At 48.5% G+C, this 24792-nt stretch overlaps 1 protein-coding gene and 1 pseudogene across 2 annotated transcripts in view; one reads left to right on the top strand and one right to left on the bottom strand.

The window, feature by feature from the left end:
* Nucleotides 1-24792, top strand: part of LOC147437521 (MADS-box protein GGM13-like) — a 179012-nt gene that overhangs the window by 126014 nt on the left and 28206 nt on the right. For both annotated transcript variants that reach the window (XM_086485957.1, XM_086485956.1), the window contains exon 11: nucleotides 21959-22039. In XM_086485957.1, coding sequence (XP_086342083.1) covers nucleotides 21959-22039 — 81 coding nt within the window. The remainder of the gene's footprint in view (nucleotides 1-21958; nucleotides 22040-24792) is intronic.
* LOC147437522 (uncharacterized) lies at nucleotides 1233-21514 on the bottom strand (annotated as a pseudogene).

Here is a 24792-nt window from a genome sequence, read left to right on the forward strand (position 1 = left end):
TACTGGCCCCACACATCAGGAGAAGTAATCACTGGGGGAGGGGAGTGCTCATGGAAGAGTCGCCATGCCTCGCCTGAGTCTCTACTCAAGAACAACTGATACAAGTCTCGCTCCATCTGGGCCAGGTAAGCTCGTTTCTTCTTTCGCACAAGGCGCCGGAAAGCAATCCGCGACTGTCTGTAGGTGATGACTCCTAAATGAAGATCCCTCTGAAGCTGGGCTCTCATCTCTCTGCACTCCTCATCATACCAACTATTCTGGGGCATGCTCCCAGAATGTCGCCTCCGATCCGGTTGAGTGTGTGGGTATGCCTCTGATGCTGCATCATGTAGTGTCTCAGTCAGTAAAGTAGTGCACTCCTCTACTGAGAGGCCTGGAGCAACTGTGCATAGACGATCCCAGATCGCCTCTGTATAAACCGAGTCAGTCTCTGGTGTAAATGTATAACGGGTGTGTGACCTGCCTCTTGATTTCTGGGCTGTACTAAACTGAAAAGATACGGACAGTGTCAAGAGAGCATGATCCACTGCTACGCCCACTGGTCTGGCTCCCACTGTGAAATCCTGAATACAAGGAATAAAGCTCGGCTGTGTCATAACATAGTCCACTGTACTGGCCCCATGTCTGTGTGGAAAGCATGTGAAGCCTGCTGCTCCAGGAAACCGCTGTAAGCCATTAAGTATGGCTAGCCCATGTGTAGTCTTCATCTCCGTGAGGTATCTCCCATACTCAGTCTGCTCTCTGTCATGTGAACATCTGTCAAACCCCAGCTCACCCACATCCAACTCTCTAAGCATCTCATCTGAAGTGTCGTAGAAGACTGTCTGACAGTTGCCCGTTCGAGCATTGAAGTCTCCTAGGAGGATGATATCACCATCCCTAGAAAACTCCCATATATCATCATCTAGAATTGAGAAAGGCGACTGCCCTCTGGATACAGCATATACTGACGTACTGGGGGGGAAGTAACATATAGCAATATATAGAAATCGACCTGTGTCAGCTCTCAGCCTCACCCACATGTATCTAGCCTGATCATCTCTCCGTACAATATGTAGTAGTGGCTGTAGCTCCTCCCTAAACAACACCGCTACTCCTCTCCTGAACCTCTACTCCCATGCTCAGATCTCGTGACTGTTCTGTGGGCTGTCTCCCATTTGTATCCCACCACATGTGGCAACAGTTGGCCAGGGGCCTGGTGAGTCTCTGAAAAGAAAACAATGTCCTTGTCTCTGAAACTGTCCTCAAAGGCACCAACATCCAACCTCATAGACCCATTACAATTCCAAGTCGCCATCCTCAATGTGGTCCCATAGGTCTCGCACCGTCATGTAGAGCGCCGCTCTACAATCACCACCCGACCATCTCTGTAAAAGGCCATCTTCCCCTTCTCCCTTGCCGCTTGAATCTCGAGCATTACTTCTCTCATATGCGCAAGTTGTGAGAGAGTGAGGTCATCGCCTAAGAAAATACCTGTCTTCTTGAGAGTAGGTCTCTTCCTCAAGAATTCCTTCTTCTCTTCCAATGAAGGGAAGCGTAGTATGAGAGCTCTTTCCTTTGAAGATTCTCCGGGCCCTCACTCTTCTTGCCCACTCTCCATGCCTTTGTGTGTGAAGGCTTCTCCACCCCCATCATTGATGTGAGGCTTGTGACCTCTTTTTCCACATTGTTTATGTCCTTGAGGCCGGTTACCCTCACATGTAGAGCCCGCACCCTCCTTCTTTGTTCCTCTTCGAGGGTCATGTTGATAAGAGTGGGTGTACAAGGAGCTTCCTTACCTTTCCCTTTCTTGGCAACCTCAATCCATTTTTCGGCCTCCTCTACTTTCTTTTGCGTTTCGGATATGACCGCGGCCCATGACTTCTTCTCGTCATTGATGTTGTCAATTTCTTCCCTCAAAGAGGGCTGAAATTCCCCCTCTTCAAGCCCATTTTTTGACCGTGTTTCCAACACTTCTTTGTGGAGGTCCAAAATGCTATTCTCCAACGTGGCGATCTTGTTGAGAAGATGATCCTTCTCGTCCTTCCACCTCTTCTCCTTTTCTTCATTTTCTCGGAGGAAAACGGTCTTCGCGTTCCTCCAATCTTCCATCTCTTTTCTCCATGCTTTCATTAGAGAGAGAGAGAGAGAGAGAGAAATGAAATGAAAGGTTATATTAAACGTCTTCAAAAGGCCAAAATGACCTATGAGACCAAACTGATACAATTTTGGTGGATCTAATACAATGTCTGGGTACAAAAATAAAATGAAGTAAAGCGAAAAACTAAAATCTTAACTGCCAAATGTGAATAAGCAGCTAGCCAGAACTGTGTAGGATATGAGTAGGGAGGTGAAAGTAGTGACTAGGGGCTAATACAACACAATGTGGGTGTGCGTGTGGGAATATAATGGGTGAGAGTTGATACAAGATGAGCAGGGTATAAAATCTTCAAAAGAGCTAAATCATGTTGATCCATCATCGATCGCTGGCAGATCTCATCAATCTCCTCCATGGTCAGTAGTCTGACCGGGCGTCGTGCACGTCGGGTCAAAGTGGGCCGAATCCTTTGATGCAGCCTCCATTGATGTTGTGTAGTCCTCCGCAATCGTGGGCGTCTGGATCTCCCTAGCTCGGTCGCTTGATCGATCAACGTGCCTCTCGTGTGAGGAGAATGTGAGCTCTATTGTGGTAGCTGCGCCTCCGGCTATGGAGTGTCCACTCTAAAGAAGTCTTTGATCCGTCTCTGAGGCTGGCTAGAGAGAGAGAGAGAGAGAGAGAGAGAGAGAGAGAGAGAGAGAGAGACAAATGAAATTAAATGAAATGTTATATTAAACGTCTTCAAAAGGCCAAAATGACCTAGATACAATCCTTGTGGATCTAATCCAATGTCCGGGTAAAAAAAATAAAATTAAGTAAAGTGAAAGACAAAAGACTAAAAGTAAAAGACTAAAATTATTATCATTGTCTTCAATGCCCAAGGATGCCCGACATTGGGTGTTGTCCAAGAAAGTATTGCATCGGTCGCTGAAGAGCTTTGTCAATGTCCACCTCTATAAATAGTCGTACTAGGTATCTCCCATATCATGCGAGAATAGTCTTGATCCTCTGGTGAAGCCTTTGTCGATGTCGTGGTCGCCCTCGTAGATGTGGGCGTCTAGCTCCTAGAGATCAGTGGCTCTGTCCACTAATATACCTTTGGTATAAGTGGGCTCTGATGTCTATTGTGAGGCATGCTCATTTGGCTGATGAGTCCCTGCTCTAGAGAAGTCAGTGATCTCCCTCTATGAATGTCTCCCACTGCCTGGTCTCCTCAAGAGACTCTCCATGTGTCTACGCAGCTCTCGCAAGAACAACCCAAGGCATCTCTGAGAGAGAAAGAAATGAAATGAAATAAAATGTTATATTAACATCTTCAAAAGGCCAAAATGACCTATGAGACCAATCTGTTACAAAATAGTGAATCTAATACCATGTCTGGGTACAAAAGAAAAAACTAGAACAAAGATACTACTACTAGAATCCATCCTCATATGCACTCTGAATGTCGAGAGAGTATGGTTCGAATCCTTTGTTGTAGTCTCCGTCGATATTGCGTAGCCCCTCTCCTCAATCGTGGCCGTCTGGATCTCCGTAGCTCTTGTGCTTGGTCAATGAGAGTGTCGGTAGTGGTCGAATGAGTGTGGGCCGAGCTCTGCAGTGATGGTTGCTCCTCTGGTTGTCCCATATCTAGTGAAAAGAAATTTGTAATCCGTTTCTGGGACTGTCTCTCTCTATCTCTCCCCAGTAAAGTGTCTCTATATCTGTGTAACTCAAGTAGATATAGCCCAAGAAATCTTTGATCCTCATAACTCATGACCCTAGAAAAAGAACCGAAACCCTCTCTCAATATGCAGTGGAAACGGCCCCATATCTCATAGTACACTGTGCAATGACATACGTAATGTAGCTCCGTCTCTGGCTCTAGCTGGCATAAGCGGCATATCCTGTTGTCTGCGGGTATCCCTCTGAATCTACCAGTCGCAATCTCAAGCTGATGTGAGGATGTGCTTATCTAACCAATGGCACACCGCAAACCATGAGAGAGGTGGAGAAGATGCTCTCTATAGAAAGCCATCTTCGTGCCCAACTCCTGTGGCGGCTCTTTCCATGTCCTCCAGGTATCCAACTGGATCAGGTCCTAACAAATGAATCTGGCAATCTCCACTCATGTAAGAGACAGCGAGGGTGCCTGAAGAGAGAACTGGAAAGGGGCCAGCTTGTCCATGGTGAATCCATGCGTCTGGAACCATGATGTCATCTGTGCATACCAGCATCAAGTGTCCCCTTGAATAACTGTCTGGAAGACTCAAGGGCCAGTCTAGCATATCTGTCTCTAGTAGTATCCCACAAGCTGTGCACAAAGGAGGCTGGTCTGGTAAGAGCCTCAATCTCCATAGGAGGGGGGGCAGCTAGCTTTGCTTGAATGATAGCGTGGGGTACGGAGTCCTTGGCTCTTGATCAATCGAGAGATCATAAATACCAAGGGCCTCTCCATAGGTCTCCTACCATCCTAGCCTACAAAAGATCCCCATATCTACACCCCATACAACATAGCTGAGGCTACTAAAGTATCAAAGAGCCATGACTTTGTTCGAGGGTCCTTGAACTGAACCTGTGAACACATCGTCTCCAAGCCTCCCAAGGCCGCAAAAGCTCTAGTCAGTCTAGTCTCTGTAGCAGGGCTACAGTGTCACTGGCATGTGACAAGCAGTTAGTTGCAGTTGGGCTTGAGTTCACACTGGGCGGACTCTCGCTTGGGCTGTGACACGTGGCAAGTGTTACTGATGGTGGTCCAGTGGACACCATGGCCAGCTCACCACCACCTCAATTAGGAGATAGGCTTAGCTGGATTGGGATATATGTTAGCTATTGGTGGCTCTTAGGAGATACATATGGGTGGTTGATTCCAGTGGTGGGTACGCATCTACTTTTGTGTGGTCAGTCATCTAGAGTCTCTCGTCGCGAGTTGTACACAGCACGTCTACACATCCCTGCACACAGTTGATCCTCGACACCCCCACTGTACCTATAAGATCTGGGCTGGAGCTGAGTGTGCTGCCATACCAGAGTCTGTATCGGTTTCTTTGAGTTTGTCGATGTTCATGTTGTTCATGATCTGCTGAGTCGTGTTGTTGCTCTATTGTTCTCGCTCCGTTGTTCTTGTCTTTTGTGTTTTCGTTCTGTGGAGGGAGATATCACGCACATTGCACTTAGGAGCACCCACTATATAGGGCACGACACATTATCTCCGCTACAGGTGCTCTCATTTTTTGCATGCCCGGTGGGACCTCAACTAAAGTCTCACTCTCTCAAAAGTCAAGTCGAGGAGCTACTGGTTTGGGCCTGCCTCAGCTTGGTTCCGTCTAGTTTCCCTCGACCTGCTTAGTTTTCAACCTGCTCGTCTAGACCTACTTCTCTAGTCTCTCGTTCTAGACCTGCTTGTCTATTCTCTCATCCTGGTCTAGTAGTCTCTAGGCTGGGTCTAGACCTCTCTTGTCCAGGTCTAGCCGAGAGTAGGCTAGGTCTAGTCCTCTCTCATCCAGGTCTAGCCAGGAGGTCTAGTTTCTCGTCTAGACCTGCTTGTCTAGTCTCTCCTTCTAGACCTGCCTGTCTATTCTCTCGTCCTGGTCTAGTAGTCTCTAGGCTGGGTCTAGACCTCTCTCGTCCAGGTCTAGCCGGGAGTAGGCTGGGTCTAGTCCTCTCTCGTCTAGGTCTAGCCAGGAGGTCTAGTCACTCGCCTTGGTCTAGTGGAGTCTGGACCAGTGTGAGGTAAAGGTCTTTGTGTTCAGTGCTCAAAGCTTGGGTGGATTTTTGGTTACTGCATGACACATACAAGGCAGTCAAAAGAGTGACAAAGCCCACTACTAAGTCCCTTGAAGTACTACCACAGGAAGCGTCAACCCTTCGTGCCAAGCAGAAGTCCACCAGCCCCATTACCCCTACCTTCTTCTTCAACCAGTTCTACACCTCCCCAATCACCTCCATTAATAAACTTTAGCCCTACTGTGTTACAGCAAGCAAGCTTTGGTGCAACAAGCTCCTGCACAGACATCCAAGGAAGAGCTCACAAGTGTTCTAGCTAAGGTGAATATTAAGTTTCCGACTTTCAAATGTCTCTCCACAGAGGATGCTGATGACCATGCTCGGAGGTTTGTTTCTCTCTACAGAGGTCGTGGCCTCAACCGAGAAGATGCCTACTTAGTACTCTTCCCATCTACCTTGGGATTAGCAGACAAGTGGTACAGTCAGTTTGCAGAGAACCACTTTACTACTTGGGCTACATTAGAACAACAATTTTGTGAAGCTTTCAGGCCGGGGGACTTCCAAGAGAAGGTTCTGGATGAGTTAGCCAATCTGATGCTCCAGCCAAATGAGACTTTTGCAGAACTCATGACCAAAACCAAGTCTCTGTTCGCTAAGCTTCCTCAGCAACCAAGTGAATTTATGGTTAAGAAATGGGTGGAGAAGGCTCTTCCCAAAACCTCTCAGCAAAAACTCAGAGAGAGGTTTTGTCAAGGAACACAGTATCCTTGACAACATCTTTACTTTCTGGGAGGCTTCTACCCTGGCACGGCTCCGTGGTGAGGACCTTGTGATTCTTCTTCTCGATTTCGAGAAGGCATACGACAAAGTTGATTGGGACTTTCTAGAGGGCACTCTACGTAGGATGGGCTTCTCAGATGCTTGGATCAGAGGGGTGTCAGCTTTGTACAGACATGCTCACAGTCAGGTGCTTTTGGCAGGAGGGAGAGGTGAGCGCTTCATGCTCACACGCTCAGTCAGACAGGGTTGTCCTCTTGCCCCCTTTCTCTTTTTGTTCTATGCGGAGGTGATGAGTAAATTTTTGGTGTCTCAGCAGGTTGGTTTACGGGGCTTAGCACTCCCTATTCAGGGAGATGAGCTACTGGACGCTGAGTTTGCCGATGACTCAACCTTGTACTTAGATGTCCAGGAGGCCAATCTTCACAGATGTGAGCAGGCTTTGGAGACCTTCTGTTGTGCATCGGGCGCACTGATCAACTGGAGAAGACAGTGGCTTTCTCGGTTGGTAGTGCTCCTGTGCCAGATTGGATGCCAGGAGAGGGTTTTAGGTGGATTCCCCCAAGGACTGCACTTCGGTACTTGGGTTGTCAGGTTGGTTTGGACTTGTCTCCCGAGCAGCAGATTGCTCCTCTTCTCCTGTCCATCAAGAGAAAGCTGTTACATTGGAGCTCAGCACGACTTTCGTTGGTTGGTAGAGTAGTAGTTGCCAACCAGGTGCTGTTGGCGACTATGTGGTACATCACTTCCTGCTGGATTTTCTCGAGTTCTTGTGTCAGCCAGGTAGAGAGGCTGATCAGGAACTTCCTTCGGTCAGGACACGACACTCAGATAGCCCGAGCCAAGGTGGCTTGGTCGGTCATCACGCTTTCTTGTTCTCAGGGAGTGCTTGGGATCAGTGATCCAGCACAGCACAGCAAAGCCCTTCTTGGGAAGTTCATAGTCAGAGGACTTCTTCCAGGTGAGGAGCCCTGGAAGGAGTTCTTGCTACAGAGGCTTCGTGCCAGGGTGCCTCAATTAGGAGGCCCTTGGCAACCTTCGACCAGATGGATCTTTACAGAGATGCGCCGAGTTGGTTTGAGCAGGAGACTGGAGGACCGCTTCGCTGTGAGTTTGCTTCGATCTTGGGAGCTCTTACGGCGTGGCATGGAGCAGAGACAGCGGACGTGCACGGAGGAGCACCTACGGCAGCCCCTCGTCTGGAACCCCATGGTTAGCACTCAGAGAGGCCACTTTGTTGGTAGTCGGCCTCATGTTTCCTGGGGTCCCATAGCAGCAGGTCCAGCGCGCTCTCTAGGTGACTGTCTAGAGTTCACAAGTTTGTCAGAGGAGGTGCAGGCTTTCCAGCTACAGGCATGAGAGGGGTGCAGAGCATGTGTCAGGACATCTCAGAGTCAGTTCCAGCAGAGTGGCTCACGCCTCTGAAGACAGTAGCACCCCGGTGGATGGGAGCCTTCACACGACTGGAGGTTCTCATTTCAGTCAGGGCCTGCTCAGAAACTGTCCCAGCCCTGTTCTTCGAGCTTCAAGGTGGGGGACGATTACAGCGAGTTGCAGTAGAGGCCCCGCAGGTAGCAGAGTACTGTTTCCAGAGGATCTGAGTTGTGGGCATATGTGGGAGGACTTGCGTCATAGACCGTGACCCAGCACCTCTTGAGACTGGACACTGGAGGCTTTGGGCTTGGGAGTGTTGTCCACTGGCATGAGTACAGTGGGATCCTGGTGAGTGGCTATGGAGGGACCCCTTCTCTTCTGTAGACCACCCAGGAGTCCCCTTCTTTCAGTACACTGTTCCACTTGGACGTCATATACTTGCAGCACACAGAGAGGCCCGCCCAGCTGCAGCACGTCATTGGTTGGAGGAGGGCCTCACAGTCGAGTTCTTGGCAGCCTTTTGGCAGAGGCTGTGGGACTCCAGACAGCCGAGGCGTGTCACTTTGTTTCAGTGGTTGGTTGCACACAGAGCTACAGCAGTAGGGAGCTGGCTTGTGCATAGTGGTCTCTCGGCCGCATGTGCAGCCTGTGACCAGTTGGTGGAGAGTCAGCGTCATTGTCTTTGGGACTGTCCCTCGGCCCAGCAGGTGTGGCTACGAGTTCTTCGGCTGATGCCTACTCTCTCCACGGCTAGACAGTACACTTGGGGGGCAACGGCTTGGTCCACTCTCACGGACCCGGCACTTCAGTTTGAGCTATCTTCCACCAGCAGGATGATAGTGATACAGGGGGGGCGACCTACACTCCAGCCTGCTATAGAGCTTACTCCACAGGAGTGGTGCAGTGAGAGAGAGGAGTGTTGGGAGCTCATCAGTGGCATGACACTTTGGTTCATCTGGCGGGCCCGCTGTTTCCGCATTTTTGAGGCTCGCTCTGTGCCACCAGCAGAGACTGTTCGTGACTTTTGTCTAGAGCTGATCCATACTCTCAAAGGACAGCTAGAGGGACTACAGGGCAGCTCCGACCACATGCGGGGGCGCCGCGAGGCTTTCCTTCGACTCTGGAGCCCTGGGCCTTTCTTCACCAGTGTCCAGGGTGTGCTCAGATGGCACTACCGACCACCTGTGTGGCTCTTCCCTCCTCCCATCTCTTGATTTAGCCTCATTGTATATATGTTGTTCTTTCATTGAGAGAGTCTCCCCATCATGTTTGTTGTAGCCCTCTCTTGCAGAGGTGGTTGTAGCCCTACGGGCAGTTTTCATTAACTAATAGAAGGATCTTTTTCTTGGAAAAAAAAAAACTCAGAGAGAGTCTCCGACCAGACGCCACTCTGGAGGAATTTGTAGTAGTAGCTACTCAGATAGGAGCTCGGAAGCTGTTCACCGACTCTCCTCAGGCAGAGACCACCTCCATCTTTTTAGAAAGTCCCTCTGATCCAATAACATCTTTACGCAGGGAACTAGAAGCCCTAAAATTACAGCGAGCTCTTGAAGAGAAGAGGTCCTTCTCTCTTAGACAGGAGAAGCCTCCACATCACGAGGCTTTGGACCAGATCAAGCGCGAGCTAGAAGAGCTCAGGTCTCACCATGAGACTAAGGCTATGGTTTGGTGTAGCTCATGCCGCTCTCCAGGGCACCCTCCACATGAATGCCCCCTTCGGGTTTACTGCCACTTATGTGAAAAGTCTGGACAGGAGGACAAGGATTGCTACTACCTAAAGGTATTGCGACAAATACAACAAAGTCTTGGTCCTAATGTTCAACAAGGGCCACCACCTGCACCCAACATGGTTTCCCCCTATGGGCATCCAAACCACATGCCACCTTTGCTGACAGCCCCTCCTATGCAAGGTATGCAGAGCACTTTTCCCTCTCACAGCTTTTATCATACCCATGCTCCCTCATCACCTCATAGCTTCTATGCTTCCACCTCCAACTCCATGCACCAGGAGCAAGGACCACCTCACCCTTCGACTCGCCCATTGAATCAGCCCATTTTGTGCTACAGATGCGGGGAATATGGTCATTACCAACGCAAATTTCCCCTGGCCGAAGGGTCCCCTACCTGTCGTCATTGCCCTAAAGCAAAGGATCACTACAGTAAGGATTGTCCCAAACTTCGTGCATCTACGTCTTCGAACCCAAGTCAAAGACAAAATGAGTTTACCTTTCCCAAGCTCAATTTGATAGCAATTAGCACCATTCCTCAGCCACCCCATTCTGCCCATGTGGTTACCCCTCAAGATAAGCTACAATTGGTAGAGGAGCCAGTGGGCGTCCTCACTCGGGCCCCGAGAGCCTCTCTCGGTCTTAGCATCCAGCACGTTCAACTCCCCCACCCATTCTCACAACAGTGGATACCTTGCCTTCAGCTGTTGACAAGCCATCACCTAGTGACAAGCAAGAATCCAAATCTTTGCTCTCCGATATTGATGAAGCCTTCTTGGAAGCAATTTCCAATCTACAGAAGATCAAGGTATCAGAGAAACCACTGGTAGAAAAAGAAAAGCTTACAGCAAAGGTAATCTTGAAGAACACTTTCCAACAAGTGTCCCTCTACGATATGTTGCGGCTAGATGTGACTTTTAGAAGTGACACCCTTGCTCTTATTGAATCACTTTACCTCGGAGCAGGTCCTAGTGGCAGGCACCTCCCAGTGCAACCATTAGAGTCCTATATGATATCCCATCCTGCTGCCCCCCTCACTGATTATAGAAGCCCTCGTCTCACAGTGTTCGTCTTGGGGCGGCAATTCTCAGGAGTGATAGTGGATGGTGGATCTGACATCAACCTAATGCTCGAGTTCACTATGTTGGCTTTAACTCTACAGCCTACTCGTCCTACTCCCTTCACAGTTACATTGGCCGACAAGAGGACAGTCTACCCAGTGGGCATAGTGGACAAGGTGCCTGTGCAGGTACAATATTTCACAATTAATTTGGATTTTGTTGTGGTTCGTCTTCCCCAGGTTGAGGGAGGATTTCCCTTACTCATCGGTAGACCATGGCTACGACACACGAAAGCACTTCATGATTGGGGAAACGATGCCATGTGGATACATACTCCTGGATTCTTAATGCAATCCATTCGCCTAGAAGGAGGCATAGATCCCGTCGTACAGCATAGTTCTTTGTCCCTAGAGACCAGCCTTGAATTGGAACAACCTACTCCACCTAACGGGTCAGACGCAGATCTGCTGGAGTGGTTAGACGCTACCAAATCTATGCCTTGTTATGGAGTCTCTATTCAATCTTTTCTTGCGGGTACACCCTCTTTCAATGTTTCCACAGTAACTAAACCCAATGAGATTTCTGAGTCAGCTCAAAGCGTGGAGGTCATAACACCGACTCACCATGCACCCTTAGTGGAAGCCTTTGGATTGGGTGAGCCTATGAAGATTTATAGTAGCAGAAACAAATCTCCTCTACATGAGTTCAACCCCCCCCCCCCCCCCCCCCCCCCCCCCATCATCATCCCCATTGGTGTCTGCTTCTCCGACCAAAAATAAGCTCTCCTCTGTGTCTAGCGAACTCCCCTTCACCGAGCTTCCTCAAGGCAAGATACAACAAATAAATGTTGACCCTACTTATGATGTCTCTCTGCTCTTTGACGCAGCAACCTCTTAACCTATAGAGAATTCTTTAGCAATGCCATCTCCAGACCCCGTAAAAGGAAGACAATTCTGCGACTCGTGTACCCACCCCGCGCTGCTAGACAAGATTCAGAGCAGATTGCTATGGTCCATGTCACAGAAGATAGGGTTAGCCTCATTCAAGGTTACAGCAGCATCAAGCAATATTGAGTTTGGAGGAGACTAGTTTGTAAAACTAGCGGGAAGACCAGTGGGTATACTGCTATGTGCACCTTCTGCCAGGAATCAACATAGCACCTTCTGTCGGAAATCAGACTACCACAAGTTCAAAGTTGAATGGGAGGCTATCTATGCACGTGCATGTGCACCCATCCCCTACCCTCGCCCCTACCCCCTCTCTCCCTTGCCCCTACCCACCCCCTCACACCCTCACTCGCCCCTACCCAAGCCCCCACGCCCCTACCCACCCCTTTTCCCCCCTTGCCCCTACCCACCCCCTTTCCCCCCCTCGCCTCTACCAACCCTCCCTCCCCCTCTCGCCTCTATCTAGCCCCCCCTCACCCCTATCTAGCCTAACCACCCCGCCCTACCCACCCCCTCCCCTGGCCCCTCTCTAGACCCCTCTCTGCCCTATCCCCTCACCCTTACCCACCCCTCCCCTACCTACTCCTTCCCCTCTAGCCAACTGCAACCAACTGCAAATTCCTCCAATTCGGGTGCTTTGTGGGATTTCTTAATCTTAGCAGTCTTCTGTTTCTACTTTTTGGTCAGCTTACCTCATTGAGCCGGGGTCATTACTTCTTCAGCATATCTTGCAGCACTGCTTCATTAATCAATCCTGCTAGGAACTCAATCTTCTCCAAACATCACCTTCTTCAGTATACTCTCTTCTTCAGTCAGAGTACTGCGTTTTTCTTGGTGTTTCACTGTTCTCTCTAGTCTCACTGTTCTTTCTCACCAAAACGGTGAGTGGTCTTGTGGCAGGTAACCTGTAGTAGCAGGGCTACACTGTCACTGGCATGGGACAAGCAGTTAGTTGCATTTGGGCTTGAGTTCACACTGGGCGGACTCTCGCCTGGTCTGTGACATGTGGCAAGTGTTACGGATGGTGGTCCAGTGGACACTGTGGCCAGCTCACCACCACCTCAGTTAGGAGATAGGCTTAGCTGGATTGGGATATCTGTTAGCTGTTAATGGCTCTTAGGAGATACATATGAGTGGTTGGTTTTAGTGGTGGGTACGCATCATCTACTTTTGTGTGGTCAGTCATCTAGAGTCTCTCGTCTTGAGTAGTACACAGCACGTCTGCACCATCCCTGCACACAGTTGAGCCTCTTCACCTCCACTGTACCTATGAGATCTGGGCTGGAGCTGAGTATGTTGCCATGCCAGAGTCTGTATTGGCTTCTTTGAGTTTGTCGATGTTCGTGCTGTTCATGATCTGTTGAGTCGTGTTGTTGCTCTGTTGTTCTTGCTCCGTTGTTCTTGTCTTTTGTGTTTTCGTTCTGTGGAGTGAGATATCACGCACATTGCACTGAGGAGCACCCACTATAGAGGGCATGACACATTATCTCCTCTACAGTCTCTGCTTCTCTCTCCAAAGAAAACCTCGGCCTAGTGAAGACAACCCCAAGGTAAGTGTATGCATCTGTATACTCTACAATCTCCTGACCATATGTGAAAGTCATTGTTGATCTCCTAATCCACTGTGGTGTGGTGCTAAGCACCAAAACTTTGGTTTTACCAAGGTTTACAGACAATCCACTATCCTCTGCAAAACTGTTTAATGCATCAATTGCCATTGCATACCCTCTGGTGAGTCAAAGATCAACACAATATCATCAGCATATAACAACAATGGAATCCACGTCCCTGCCAGTTGGGCACCTCTATCACCCTCTCAGTCAATGTAATCATACACCTCATCAACATACATACCAAATAGAGTAGGAGACAATGGGCAACCATGTTTCACCCCAATGGTGGAGTAAACTAAATCAGATATCTCCTCCGGGGACATGTCGCATTACTGATCTGTATAGAGCCATAATCCCCCAAATCAACACTATAGGCACTCCATCTCCTGCAGTCTGCGCATCAATCGAGCTCTTGGTACCATGTCAAATGCTTTGCGGATATCCACAAAGCTACAATAAATCCATCTCCCATGTGAACTGCCCTCCTCAATGATGGCTCTGAGTGTCAAAATATAATCAAGAGTGGAGAAACCCCACCTGAAACCGGCCTGGCCCTTTGCCCGTACACCCTCACCCTCTGCCCAATTACTCAACTGCTGCTCAAGAATGGATGCATACAACCGTGCAGATGTGTGTCCAACCATAATAGTGCGGTAATTTCTAGGCTCTATAGGATCACCTGCCTGGAAGATAGGCACAATAGTAGACAACCTCCAAGTCTTAGGTAAGCCCTCACACATGGCACGATTGAACAACAATGCAAGAACCTCTGTCAGCATATCTCTAGCATGTATAAACTACTCTTCTACTAGACCATCATGATCATATGCCCTGCTGGTCCTCATCCTATCAATGGCTCTCTTTACCATCTCAGTGATAAAGAAGGTGCTAGTAGGTGGGCATGGCTCTGTAGGATCTGGAAGGGGTTCCTATCCAAGAACTGTATATAACAATGACGCATATTGGCCCAACACATCAGGAGAAATCACTGGGGGAGGGGAGTGCTCATGAAAGAATCACCATGCCTCTCCTGAGTCTCTACTCAAGAACAACAAATACAAGTCTGCTCCATCTGGGCCACGTAAGTTCGTTTCTTCTGTCACACAAGGCACCGAAAAGCAATCCGAGACTGTCTGTAATCGATGACTCCTAAAAGAAGATCCCTCTGGAGTTGGGCTCTCATCTCTCTACACTCCTCATCATACCAACTATTCTAGGGCATGGTCCCATAATGTCGCCTCCAACCCGGCTGAGTGTGTGGGTATGCCTCTAATGTTGCACCATGCAGTGTCTCAGTCAGTAAAGTGGTGCACTCCTCCACTGAGAGGCCAGGACCAGGTGTGCATAGATGGCTATAGATCTCCTCTGTATAAACTGAGCCAATCTCTGGTGTAAATGTATAATGCGTATGTTGTACTATATTGAAATGAAACAAACAATGTCAAAAGAGCGTGATCCATCGCTATGCGCACTGGTCTGGCTCCCACTATGAAATCCTGAATACAGGGAATAAAGCGCGGTTGTGCCATAACATAGTCCATTCTACTGGCCCCATGTCTGTGTGGAAAGCACGTGAAACCGGTTGCTCTAGGAAAGCGCTGTAAGCCATTAAGTATGTGTAACCCATGTGTAGTCGTCATCTCCGTGAGGCATCTCCCATACTCCGTCTGCTCTCTGTCATGTGAGCATCTGTCAAGCCCCAACTCACCCACATCAAGCTCTCTAAGCATCTCATGTGAAGTATCGTAGAAGACTGTCTGAGGATTGCCCGTTCAGGCATTGAAGTCCTCTAGTAGGACGATATCACCATCCCTAGAAAATTCCCATATATCATCATCTATTATAGACAAAGGTGATTGTCCTCTGGATGCTGCATATACTGACGTACTGGGGGGGGGGGGGGGGGGGGGGGGGGGGGGGGGGGAAGTAACATATTGCAATGTACAAAAATCGGCTTGTGTCAGCTCTCAGCCTCACCCACATGTATCTAGCATGATCATCTCTCCATACAATATGTTGTAGTGGTTGTAACTCCTCCCTAAATAGCACTGCTACTTTCCTGAACCTCTACTCCCATGCTCAGATCTCACTACTGTTCTGTGGGTTGTCTCCCATCTGTATCCCACCACATGTGGCATAAGCTGTCTAGGGGGTCTGAAGAGTCTCTGAGAAGAAAACAATGTCCCTCTTTCTGAAACTGTCCTCAAAGGCACCAACGTCCAACCGCATAGATCCATTACAATTCCACGTAGCCATCTTTAGTGCGGTCCCATAGGTCTCACATTGTCATGTAGAGAGCCGCTATACAATCACCACCCGACCATCTCTATAAAAGGTCGTCTTTCCCTTCTCCCTTGCCTCCATAATCTCTGGCATTATTTGTCTCATATGCGCAAGTTGTGAGAGAGTGAGATCATCACCGAGGAAAATACCTATCTTCTTGAGAGTAGGCCTCTTTTTCAAGAATTCCTTCTTCTCTTCCAAGGAGGGGAAGCGTAGTATGAGAGCTCTCCCTTTTGAAGATTCTTCCGGGCCATCACTCTTCTTGCCCACTCTCCATGCCTTTATGTCTGAAGGCTTGTCCACCCCATCATGGATGTGAGGCTTGTGACCTCTTTTTGCACATTGTTTATGTCCTTGAGACCGGTTACCCTCACATGTAGAGCCCGCATCCTCCTCCTTCGAGGGTCATGTTAATAAGAGTGGGTGTACAAGGAGCTACCTTACCTTTCCCTTTCTTGGAGACCTCAATCCATTTTTCAGCCTCCTCTACTTTCTTTTGTGTTGCGGAGATGACGGCAGCTCATAACTTCTTCTCTTCATCTTCCTTGATAACCTGTATTTCTTCTCGCATGATATTCAATTCTTCCATCATGGATGGCTGAATTTCGCCTTCTTCGAGCCGCCCACTTTTTGCTGCAAGAAGTTCACCTTGGAGAGTTCAGATTGTGGCTTCTTGTGAAGCCGCTTGCTCTTCAACACGAGAAATCCTTTCGCATAGGTTCCTCTTCTCCTCTTTCCATTCTTCATCTTTCGAAGAAAGGTTACATCCATCTCTTTCTTCCACTCCTTCACTTCAACCTCAAGTGTTGATATCCTCTTGTTGGTGATCAAGAAATTCATGTTGAGAGGGACGCGGGCTTTAGCCACTTGGGAGGCCATGTGAAAGGTGTCAAGGGGTAGGCCAATGGAGGGAGACCATGTCAATGGGCAGCCCAATGGAGCGAGACCATAGCGTGGAAGCGGGAGGTTGTCAGCAGCGCGAGGGGCTGGCGGGTGGTGCGAAAGATTTGGGGGGGGGGGGGGCGAGAGAGAGAGAGAGAGAGAAATGAAATGAAATGTTATATTAACGTCTTCAAAAGGCGAAAGTGACCTATGAGACCAGAAAGTTACAATGTGGTGGATCTGATACAAAGTCAGAGTAACAAGATGACAAAAATGAAATGACAGAATGACAGAATAAAATACTTTACTATGAAATCCAGAACTGCTAGGTGTGAACTAAGCAGCTAGCTGGGATAGCTAGATCACAAGAGATCCAGCATCGGTCGCTGGCGGATCTCATCAATCTCCTCCATGGTCAGTAGTTTGACCGGGCGTCGTGCATGTTGGGCCAAAGTGATCCGAATCCTTTGATGCAGCCTCTGTCGATGTTGTGTAGTCATCCGCTCGGTCGATCAGTGAGCCTCTGGTGTGAGGTGACGAGCTCTGCTGTGGTAGTAACTCCTCTGGATGTCCAGTGGCAGCTCTAAAGAAGTTATGTCTCTGAGACTGGCTAGCCTCTCCTCTCATCAGGCTTTTTCTGTGTCTGCGTAGCTCAAGCAAAAACAAACCCAAGCATCTCTGATCCTCGTACCGCATGACTCTGGAGAATGGTCCAAAGCCCTCTCTGAACAAGCAATGGAAGCGGCCTCGTATCTCGTAGTAGACGGGGCAGTGGCATGTGTAGTGCAGCTCTGTATCATGCTCGATGCCACACAGGGGGCATGTCCTAGCCTCTGCAGGTACTCCGCTGTATCTCCCAGTCTCGATCCGCAGCTGGTGTGAAGATGTGCGTATCTGGCCAATAGCACATCGTATCCCATGAGACAAGTGGGTGTCCATGTATCTGGGCCTCGTCACAAAACCATCAACCGTAAGCTGGAGGAGATGCTCTCTGTAGAAAGCCATCTTCGTGCCCAGCTCCTGTGTTGGCTTTATCCATGTCCTCCTGGTGTCTAGCTGAGTCAAGTCTTGGCGGATGAGCCTGGTGATCTCGAACTGTGTAAGAGTCAGAGAGGGTGCATCCAGTGAGTATTGGAAGGGAGGCAATCTGTCTATGCTGAACCCATGCGCCTGAAACCATGATGTCATCTCCCCATACCAGCATGCTATATCTTCGTGCATGGCTAACTGTTGAGAGGACTCAAGTGCAAGGCGGGCATATCTGTCTCTAGGAAGTTTCCAAATGCGGTGTATGAAGGAGACAGATCTGGTGAACGCCTCAACCACTAATGGGGGGGCAACTAGCTCTGCTCGGACAATAGCACGTGGTACTGAAGCCTTGGCTCTAATGAGCTGCGAAATCATAGAGACCAGAGGCTTCTCCATGTCCCCCCATCCATCACTGCGGCCTGTCCTCCCGTGATGATCCAATGAAGGTCCCCAAATCTCAGCTCCATAAAGCAATGCAGAAGCCACCAGAGTGTCAAAGAGCCAGAGCTTCGTCCGAGGCTCCTGAAACTGAACCTGTGAACACATCCTTTCCAATCCACCCAATGTTGCATGGGCTCTGGTCAATCTAGTCTCTGCTGCCCTCCTCAATGAAAATGCTGGCCCACTAAAAACCACTCCGAGGTAAGTGTACGCATATGTATACTCCATTGTCTCCTGGCCGTATGTGAATGTTGGCGCTGACCTCCTGATCCACTGTGGGGTGGTATTAAATACCATGACCTTGGTTTTACCAAGGTTGACGGACAAACCACTTTCCTAAGCGAACCTATGCAAAGCATCCAAGTGACGTTGCATCCCCTCCGGAGAGTCGGAGATCAACACAATATCATCAGCATATAACAATAGTGGAATCCATGTCCCTGCCAGTTGTGCACCTCTGTCACCATCTCTCTCAATGTAGTCAAAAACCTCATCCACATACATACCAAATAGAGTAGGAGAGAGCGGGCAGCCCTGCTTCACCCCAATAGTGGAGTGAATCAGTGTGGATAGACCCTCTGGGGTGCGTACCTGCCCCACTACTGACCTGTATAATGCCATGACCCCCCAAATGAGCTCTGTGGGTACTCCCATCTGCTGTAATCTGCGCATCAATCTAGCTCTGGGCACTGTGTAAAATGCTTTGCGGAAATCCACAAAGCTACAATAGATCCGTCTCCCACGCGATTTACCCTCCTCAATGATGGCTCTGAGTGTCAAGACATGGTCAAGAGTAGAAAAACCCCTCCTAAACCCTACCTACCCGGTTGCGCGTATCCCCTCCCTCTCTGCCCATCTACTCAGCTGCTGCTCAAGAATAGATGCGTACAACCGTGCCAATGTGTGTCCAATCATGATAGTGCGATAATTCCCAGGCTCCATAGGGTCTCCCGACTTGCAGATAGGTACAATAGTAGATAGGCTCCAAGTATCAGGCAAGCCCTCACACATGGCACGGTTAAACATAACTGCTAGAAGCTCTGCTAGTAGATCTCTGGCATGCGTGAAATGCTCAGCCACTAAGCCATCATGATCGTATGCTCTCCCAGTCCTCATCTTGTCAATGGCCTTCCTCACCATCTCCGCGGTGAAAAAAGCACATGTGTGTGGGCATGGATCGGGAGGGTCGGGAAGGGGGGGCTGCTCAGGAACTGTGTACAGAGATGATGCATACTGGCCCCAGTCCTCTGTGGAAGTGATGGCCGGGGGGGAGTGCTCCTGAAAGAGCCGCCATGCCTCACATGAGTCCTGACTCAAGATAGCTGATATAGATCCTGCTCTAGGCGAGCCAAAAATGCCCTCTTCTTCCGCCGCACTAGGTGTCGGAAGTCAATCTGTGACTGTCTGTGAGTGATGTCCCCCCAAAGACCTCCCTCTGAAGTCTAGCTCTAGTGTCCCGGCATTCCTCATCATACTAACTATTCTGGGGCATGCTCCCCGAGCGGTGTCTCTACTCAAGCTGGGTATGTGGGTATGCCTCTACTGCTGCATCATGTAGTGTCTGTGTCAATATAGTAGTAAGCTCCTCCAGAGGTCGCCCTGGCTCCTCTGTGCATAGGCGTCTGTAGATCCCATCTATGTATACAGAGTCCGTCTCCCATGTGAAGGTGTAGCGAGTAGGGGCTGTTGTCCGTAGCCTGCGTGCTACACTAAACTGAAAAGAGATGGTCAACGACACAAGAGCATGATCCACTGCCACACCAACAGGTCTGGGTCCAACCGTGAGATCCTGGATACTAGAGATAAGGCTCGGCTGTGCCATGACATAATCCACTGTGCTGGCTCCATGTCTATGTGGAAAGCATGTAAAACCCCCCGAAGCGGGAAATCTTTGTAGGCCATTCAAGATGGCCAATCCATGTGCAGTCCCCATGTCTGTCAAGTGTCATCCATACTCAGTGTGTTCTCCATCTTGTGATAGTCGGGATAGGCATGTCTCTGCAGCATCCAACTCTCTCAGCATCTCCTCTGAAATATCATAAAATACTGTCTGATGATGGGCAGTCCTAGCATTGAAATCCCCTAGAATGATGATGTCACCATCTCTAGAGAACTCCCATATGTCATCATCCAAAATAGAAAAGGGAGACTGTCCTCTGGGTGGTGCATACACTGACGTGCTCGGGGGAAAGTAGCAAATAGCAATGTAAATATATCTGTCTGTCTCTGCTCTCAATCTCACCCACATGTACCTAGCTTGCTCATCTCTGCGGGCTATATGTATCAATGGCTGCAACTCCTCCCTGAATAACACTGTCACTCCTCCTGATCCCTGCACTCTGTGCTATGATCTTGTCTCCTGTCTACATGCAGTCTCCCATCTATATCCACTAATGTGAGGCATAGACTGCCCAGGGGCCTGATGTGTCTCAGAGTAGAAGACGATGTCTCTTCTTGTGAAACTATCCTCAAAGGCGCCCACATCAAGTCGCATAGATCCATTACAATTCCAAGTGGCAACTTTGAGTGTGGTCCCATGGGTCTCACACCGTCATGTGGAGCGCCACTCTACAATCACCACCCGGCCATCTCTGTAGAAGGCCGTCTTTCCCTTCTCCCTTGCCGCTTAAATCTCTGGCATTACCTCTCTCATATGCACAAGTTGTGTGAGAGTGAGGTCATCTCCAAGGAATATGCCCGTTTTCTTTAGTATAGGACGCTTCTTCAAGAAGTCCTTCTTTGCCTCCATGGATGGGAAACGGATGATTAAAGCTCTCCCTTTTGAAGTCTCCCCATTGCCTTGTGTCTTCTTTCCTACCCTCCATGCCTTTGTATGAGTAGCCTCACTACCCATCATGCGGAGAAGTTCTTCAACTTCCCCTTCCACATCATCTCGGTCTTTTAGACCGGTTACTCTTATATGCAAAGCTCTAGTTTTCCTTCATTGCTCTTCTTCTAGAGTCATGTTGATGAGTATAGGAGTGGGGACAGATGTGGTTTCTTTCCCTTTCCCTTTCTTAGCGACATTTCTCGGCCTCATCCGTCTTCTTTTGCGTCTTCGTGATCACATCCATCCGCGAAGACGTCTTTACCACCTTCTGTTTCTCCTCCTCTTTGATCATCCGTACCTGCTCCTTGATGACCTTAATTTCCTCTATTACCGAAGGCTGGAATTCCCCTTCCTCTAGTCCACTGCTTGCTCTATCAGCAAGCAGTGGACTAGAGGAAGTTCTCAGTGGACTAGAAGAAGAGGTCTCAGCCCTCAGCAAGTTCTTGCTTGAGGGCTGAGACCTCTTCTTTAAGTGCTTTGGAATCCGCCTTAAGTGCTTGTAGGTCTGCGTGTAGGTCCTCTTTCTCTTTCTTCCATTGCGCGCCTTCGTTGAGAAACATTTGTAGAAGGTTGGTCTTCTCTTTCCACCATCCCTCCATATCTGCTTTTCAGTCTTTCATCTCCCTTTCCATTTGTGTAATCCGCTGGTTTGTAAGCACAAAGGTTGCCTTCGGATGGGGCTTACACATTGGCGAAGCACTCATGACCTCCATCAAAAACACATTCTGCACTTCTGCCAGGCCAACCCACTATGTCCACATCACACATACATCCCTGTCCCGCATAATGTATACATATGTTTTCCCCAAATCAATCATACATTCTTGATATTTGATTTTTGATTTTCTGCTAGTTTTTGTCAGAGTTGTTCTGTGTTTGTAAATCTGCAAGTCCTAGCAATTTCTGCCCAAGAAAATCCTTGCAATTTGTGCCTTTTGTAAGCCTGCAGGTCCTTGCAATTTCTTTCAAAATTCTCCAAACTGAAATTTTTGGGAATTTCTTGTTTTCCCTGTAATTCTGATTTTCTGCCCGGGGGGGGGGGGGTTGTGTGTGTGTGGCGGGGCTGGCTGGGCGAGAGGGTGTTGGGGGTGAACAAGGCAGCGTGTGAGCAATGCAGGCAGCAGCAGCACGAGCAGTGGCAGCAAGAGGCAGCGGCGGAGAGAGAGAGAGAGAGAGAGAGAGAGAGAGAGAGAGCTTCTGTGAAAATTGCAGGGGAACTCAACCTTTTGAAGTCACCTTTACGAATCAAGAACTCGCCACCAATGGCATTGATAACAACGTCCGACAAATTCTGTAAGTAGACATGAGCAGAACCTTATTCCTCCCTACATTAATAAGATAAAGTCTATTGTGTAGAAAAAGTCTTCTGCTAGTGGATTGGTTGAAGTTTCCACAAGAAAGAACGCTGTAAAAAGCATGATTTTATGTTGTTGTGTGTGTTTGTTTTTATCTAGTGTTTGTAACTTTTTTTAAAGTTCGTTATAAATTTTGATAATGCTTATTACCAAGTACGTCTGCCATTGCCAGAAGGGAAATCTAAGCAAAGGCATGTCAAACAGCAATTTCACGTTCAAAGAATGCAGATGCTTGTTTTGGATTTGATGCTATGCATGAGACTCTAAGCATACAGCTCTATGGTTACCCACTTCTCGCATAGAGCAATAGAACAAATTTCTCTACTACATGTGCTCTCACTTTTGGCACACCCAGTGGGATCTCAACTGAAGTCTCACTTGCCTTGCTAGTTAAGTAGGACTAGGCCAAGCAGGTCAAGCAGTCAACTAGCTCCTGCATGCCACCGAGAGGTCGACCAGTCCCAGTAGGCTGAGAGGTCGACTAGTCCCAGCAGGTCAAGGTCTAGTCTAAGCAGCAAGAGGTTGATTAGTCCTAGCAAGTCAAGAGCTCTAGTCCAAGGCTCCAAGCAGGTGAAGAAATTGTAAGCTCTGGTGTGATGTATAAAATTTACAACTACTTGAAGAGTCCATGTGGTGCCTCATTGTCACAATTGAAACACAACTCGTATACAGACATAAAGCAATTTATTCCTGCAATTAAAAAAAAGCAGCAGATGATATCTAGGTTATTTTTATGGGAAATGAGTGCCTCTCTTCAAATTCGGTCACCTATATGTAAGTGTAACATATTGAGGGATGCAAGTGTGGTGTACTAAGCAGTGAATGACAAAAAAGGGGACCGTATGTCCAAAGGCAGTGAGATTTTGGTAGGAGTGTGTTCAGGAAAAGTGTGTCTCAGCTTAGCGTTGATCCTAGAGGAAAGTACGCTTCTTAGAAAACCCGCAAGTCAATACGTTGACAACCTCGCAGAAGCCACCATATCTCTGCCAAGAACTCCTATGGGACGGCTGCAACAACATCCTCCTATCTCATCAGGGAAATTTAGCGAGGCCAAGCTATATTCTTGTACCCTGAAACGTGCAAGCGATTTTGAAGAAGGTGATAGTGTACAAGTCCATACACGCGTGAAGGTAAAGCCAATTTAGCTCAGAGTATGATCAACAAAGTATCATGCAGATTTAATTGAAGCTCCGCAAACCTCTCTCTTTCAAGACCCCTGCACAGACTAAAGTTCAACAACCACCACTTGTGGCCTTAGAACTCCATGACTCTTGACACTACCTACATCAAGCCACTTTAAGTCTCATCTAGACTCTATCAGTGAGGCTCGTAGACTAAGGCGGAGACAGAGAAGGGTAGTGTGCAAGAAGGAAGAGAGAAAAAAATGAAATGAAATGAAATGTTATATTAAACATCTTCAAAAGGCCAAAATGACATGAGACCAAACTCATACAATCTTGGTGGATCTAATACTATGTCTTGGTAAAAAGAACATCAATTTCTGAGAGTAACATCAATGTCCTCCATAATGAGCACTCTGACGACTCCTGCGTCGTGCTAGTATGGTGTGGATCCTCTGTCGTAATCTCCGTCGGTGTCGAGACGCCCCTCCCATCCGAGGGCGACGGGCCGTCCCAACTCTGTCGCTCGATCAAGCAATGTGCCTTTGGTGCCGCTATATTTTGGAGCCTGTGAGGCTGACTCCTCTGCTTGTGACCGAAAGAAATCTGTAATTTTCCACTGTAGCTGTATCTCCCTCTCTGGGCCCCTCCTCAAGAGGTCCTCTCTATGTCTGCGTAATTCCAATAAGTATAGTCCAAGGTATCTCTGATCCCGATATCTCATGACCCTGGTCCAAAACCCTCTCTGAATAGACAGTGGAAGCCACCTCGTATCTCATAGTACACAAGGCGCGCGTGCACATACACACACACACACATAGAAATGAAATGAAATACTATATTAAGGTTGTGAGCGGGATGAAAACACACACAATGCCTCTATAATGACCTGACACACACTCTTGGGATGATACACACACACTATGGGGCACCACTCGGCTTACACAATCCACCTGGCCGAGACAGGGAACACACCGATGGAGTGAGAGGAGAGAGACTACCCATTTACCCACTCCACACAGAGAGACACACACACACACACACCCAAAAAACTCAGCCCAAAAGAGGAGAATTTTTTATGTTTAGATACAATTGAGCTTAGGCCAACACCAATGGGACAAATAGCTCACACAATATGGGTAAAATATACCAGATACAATAACAAATTAGAGCAGAAGCCTCGCTCATAGGAGAAACTTACACAGCCAAAACAGCAGGAAAAAAATGAGGAATTTGGCAAAATGGATAGCGCCATGACGTCCGGAACGGCCCAAAACCTCAGTCTACAATGTCAAAGTGCCCAAATCCGACCTTGGATGAGCAGTTTATGGCCAAAATAGGCTCCAAAAACAGCAAAAACACAGTTGTGACTGTTCCTCCTCTTTTCTCCACGTTTTTTCTGGTCTTCTCTCAGGTTTTTCAGTTCCCACACTTAGCTTTATTACTTGGGCACCCTTGGCCTTTTAGTTGACCTCAAACGGATCCCGAACAGGCCAAAAACTGGCTTCGCAGTGCATAGTTGTCACCTTTTTGCATCATCCGCACACCTGGCACTCAGCTTTTTCCAATA

The sequence above is a fragment of the Adiantum capillus-veneris genome, chromosome 17, assembly GCF_014529385.1.
Source record: "Adiantum capillus-veneris isolate H3 chromosome 17, ASM1452938v2, whole genome shotgun sequence".
Lineage (NCBI taxonomy): Eukaryota > Viridiplantae > Streptophyta > Polypodiopsida > Polypodiales > Pteridaceae > Adiantum > Adiantum capillus-veneris.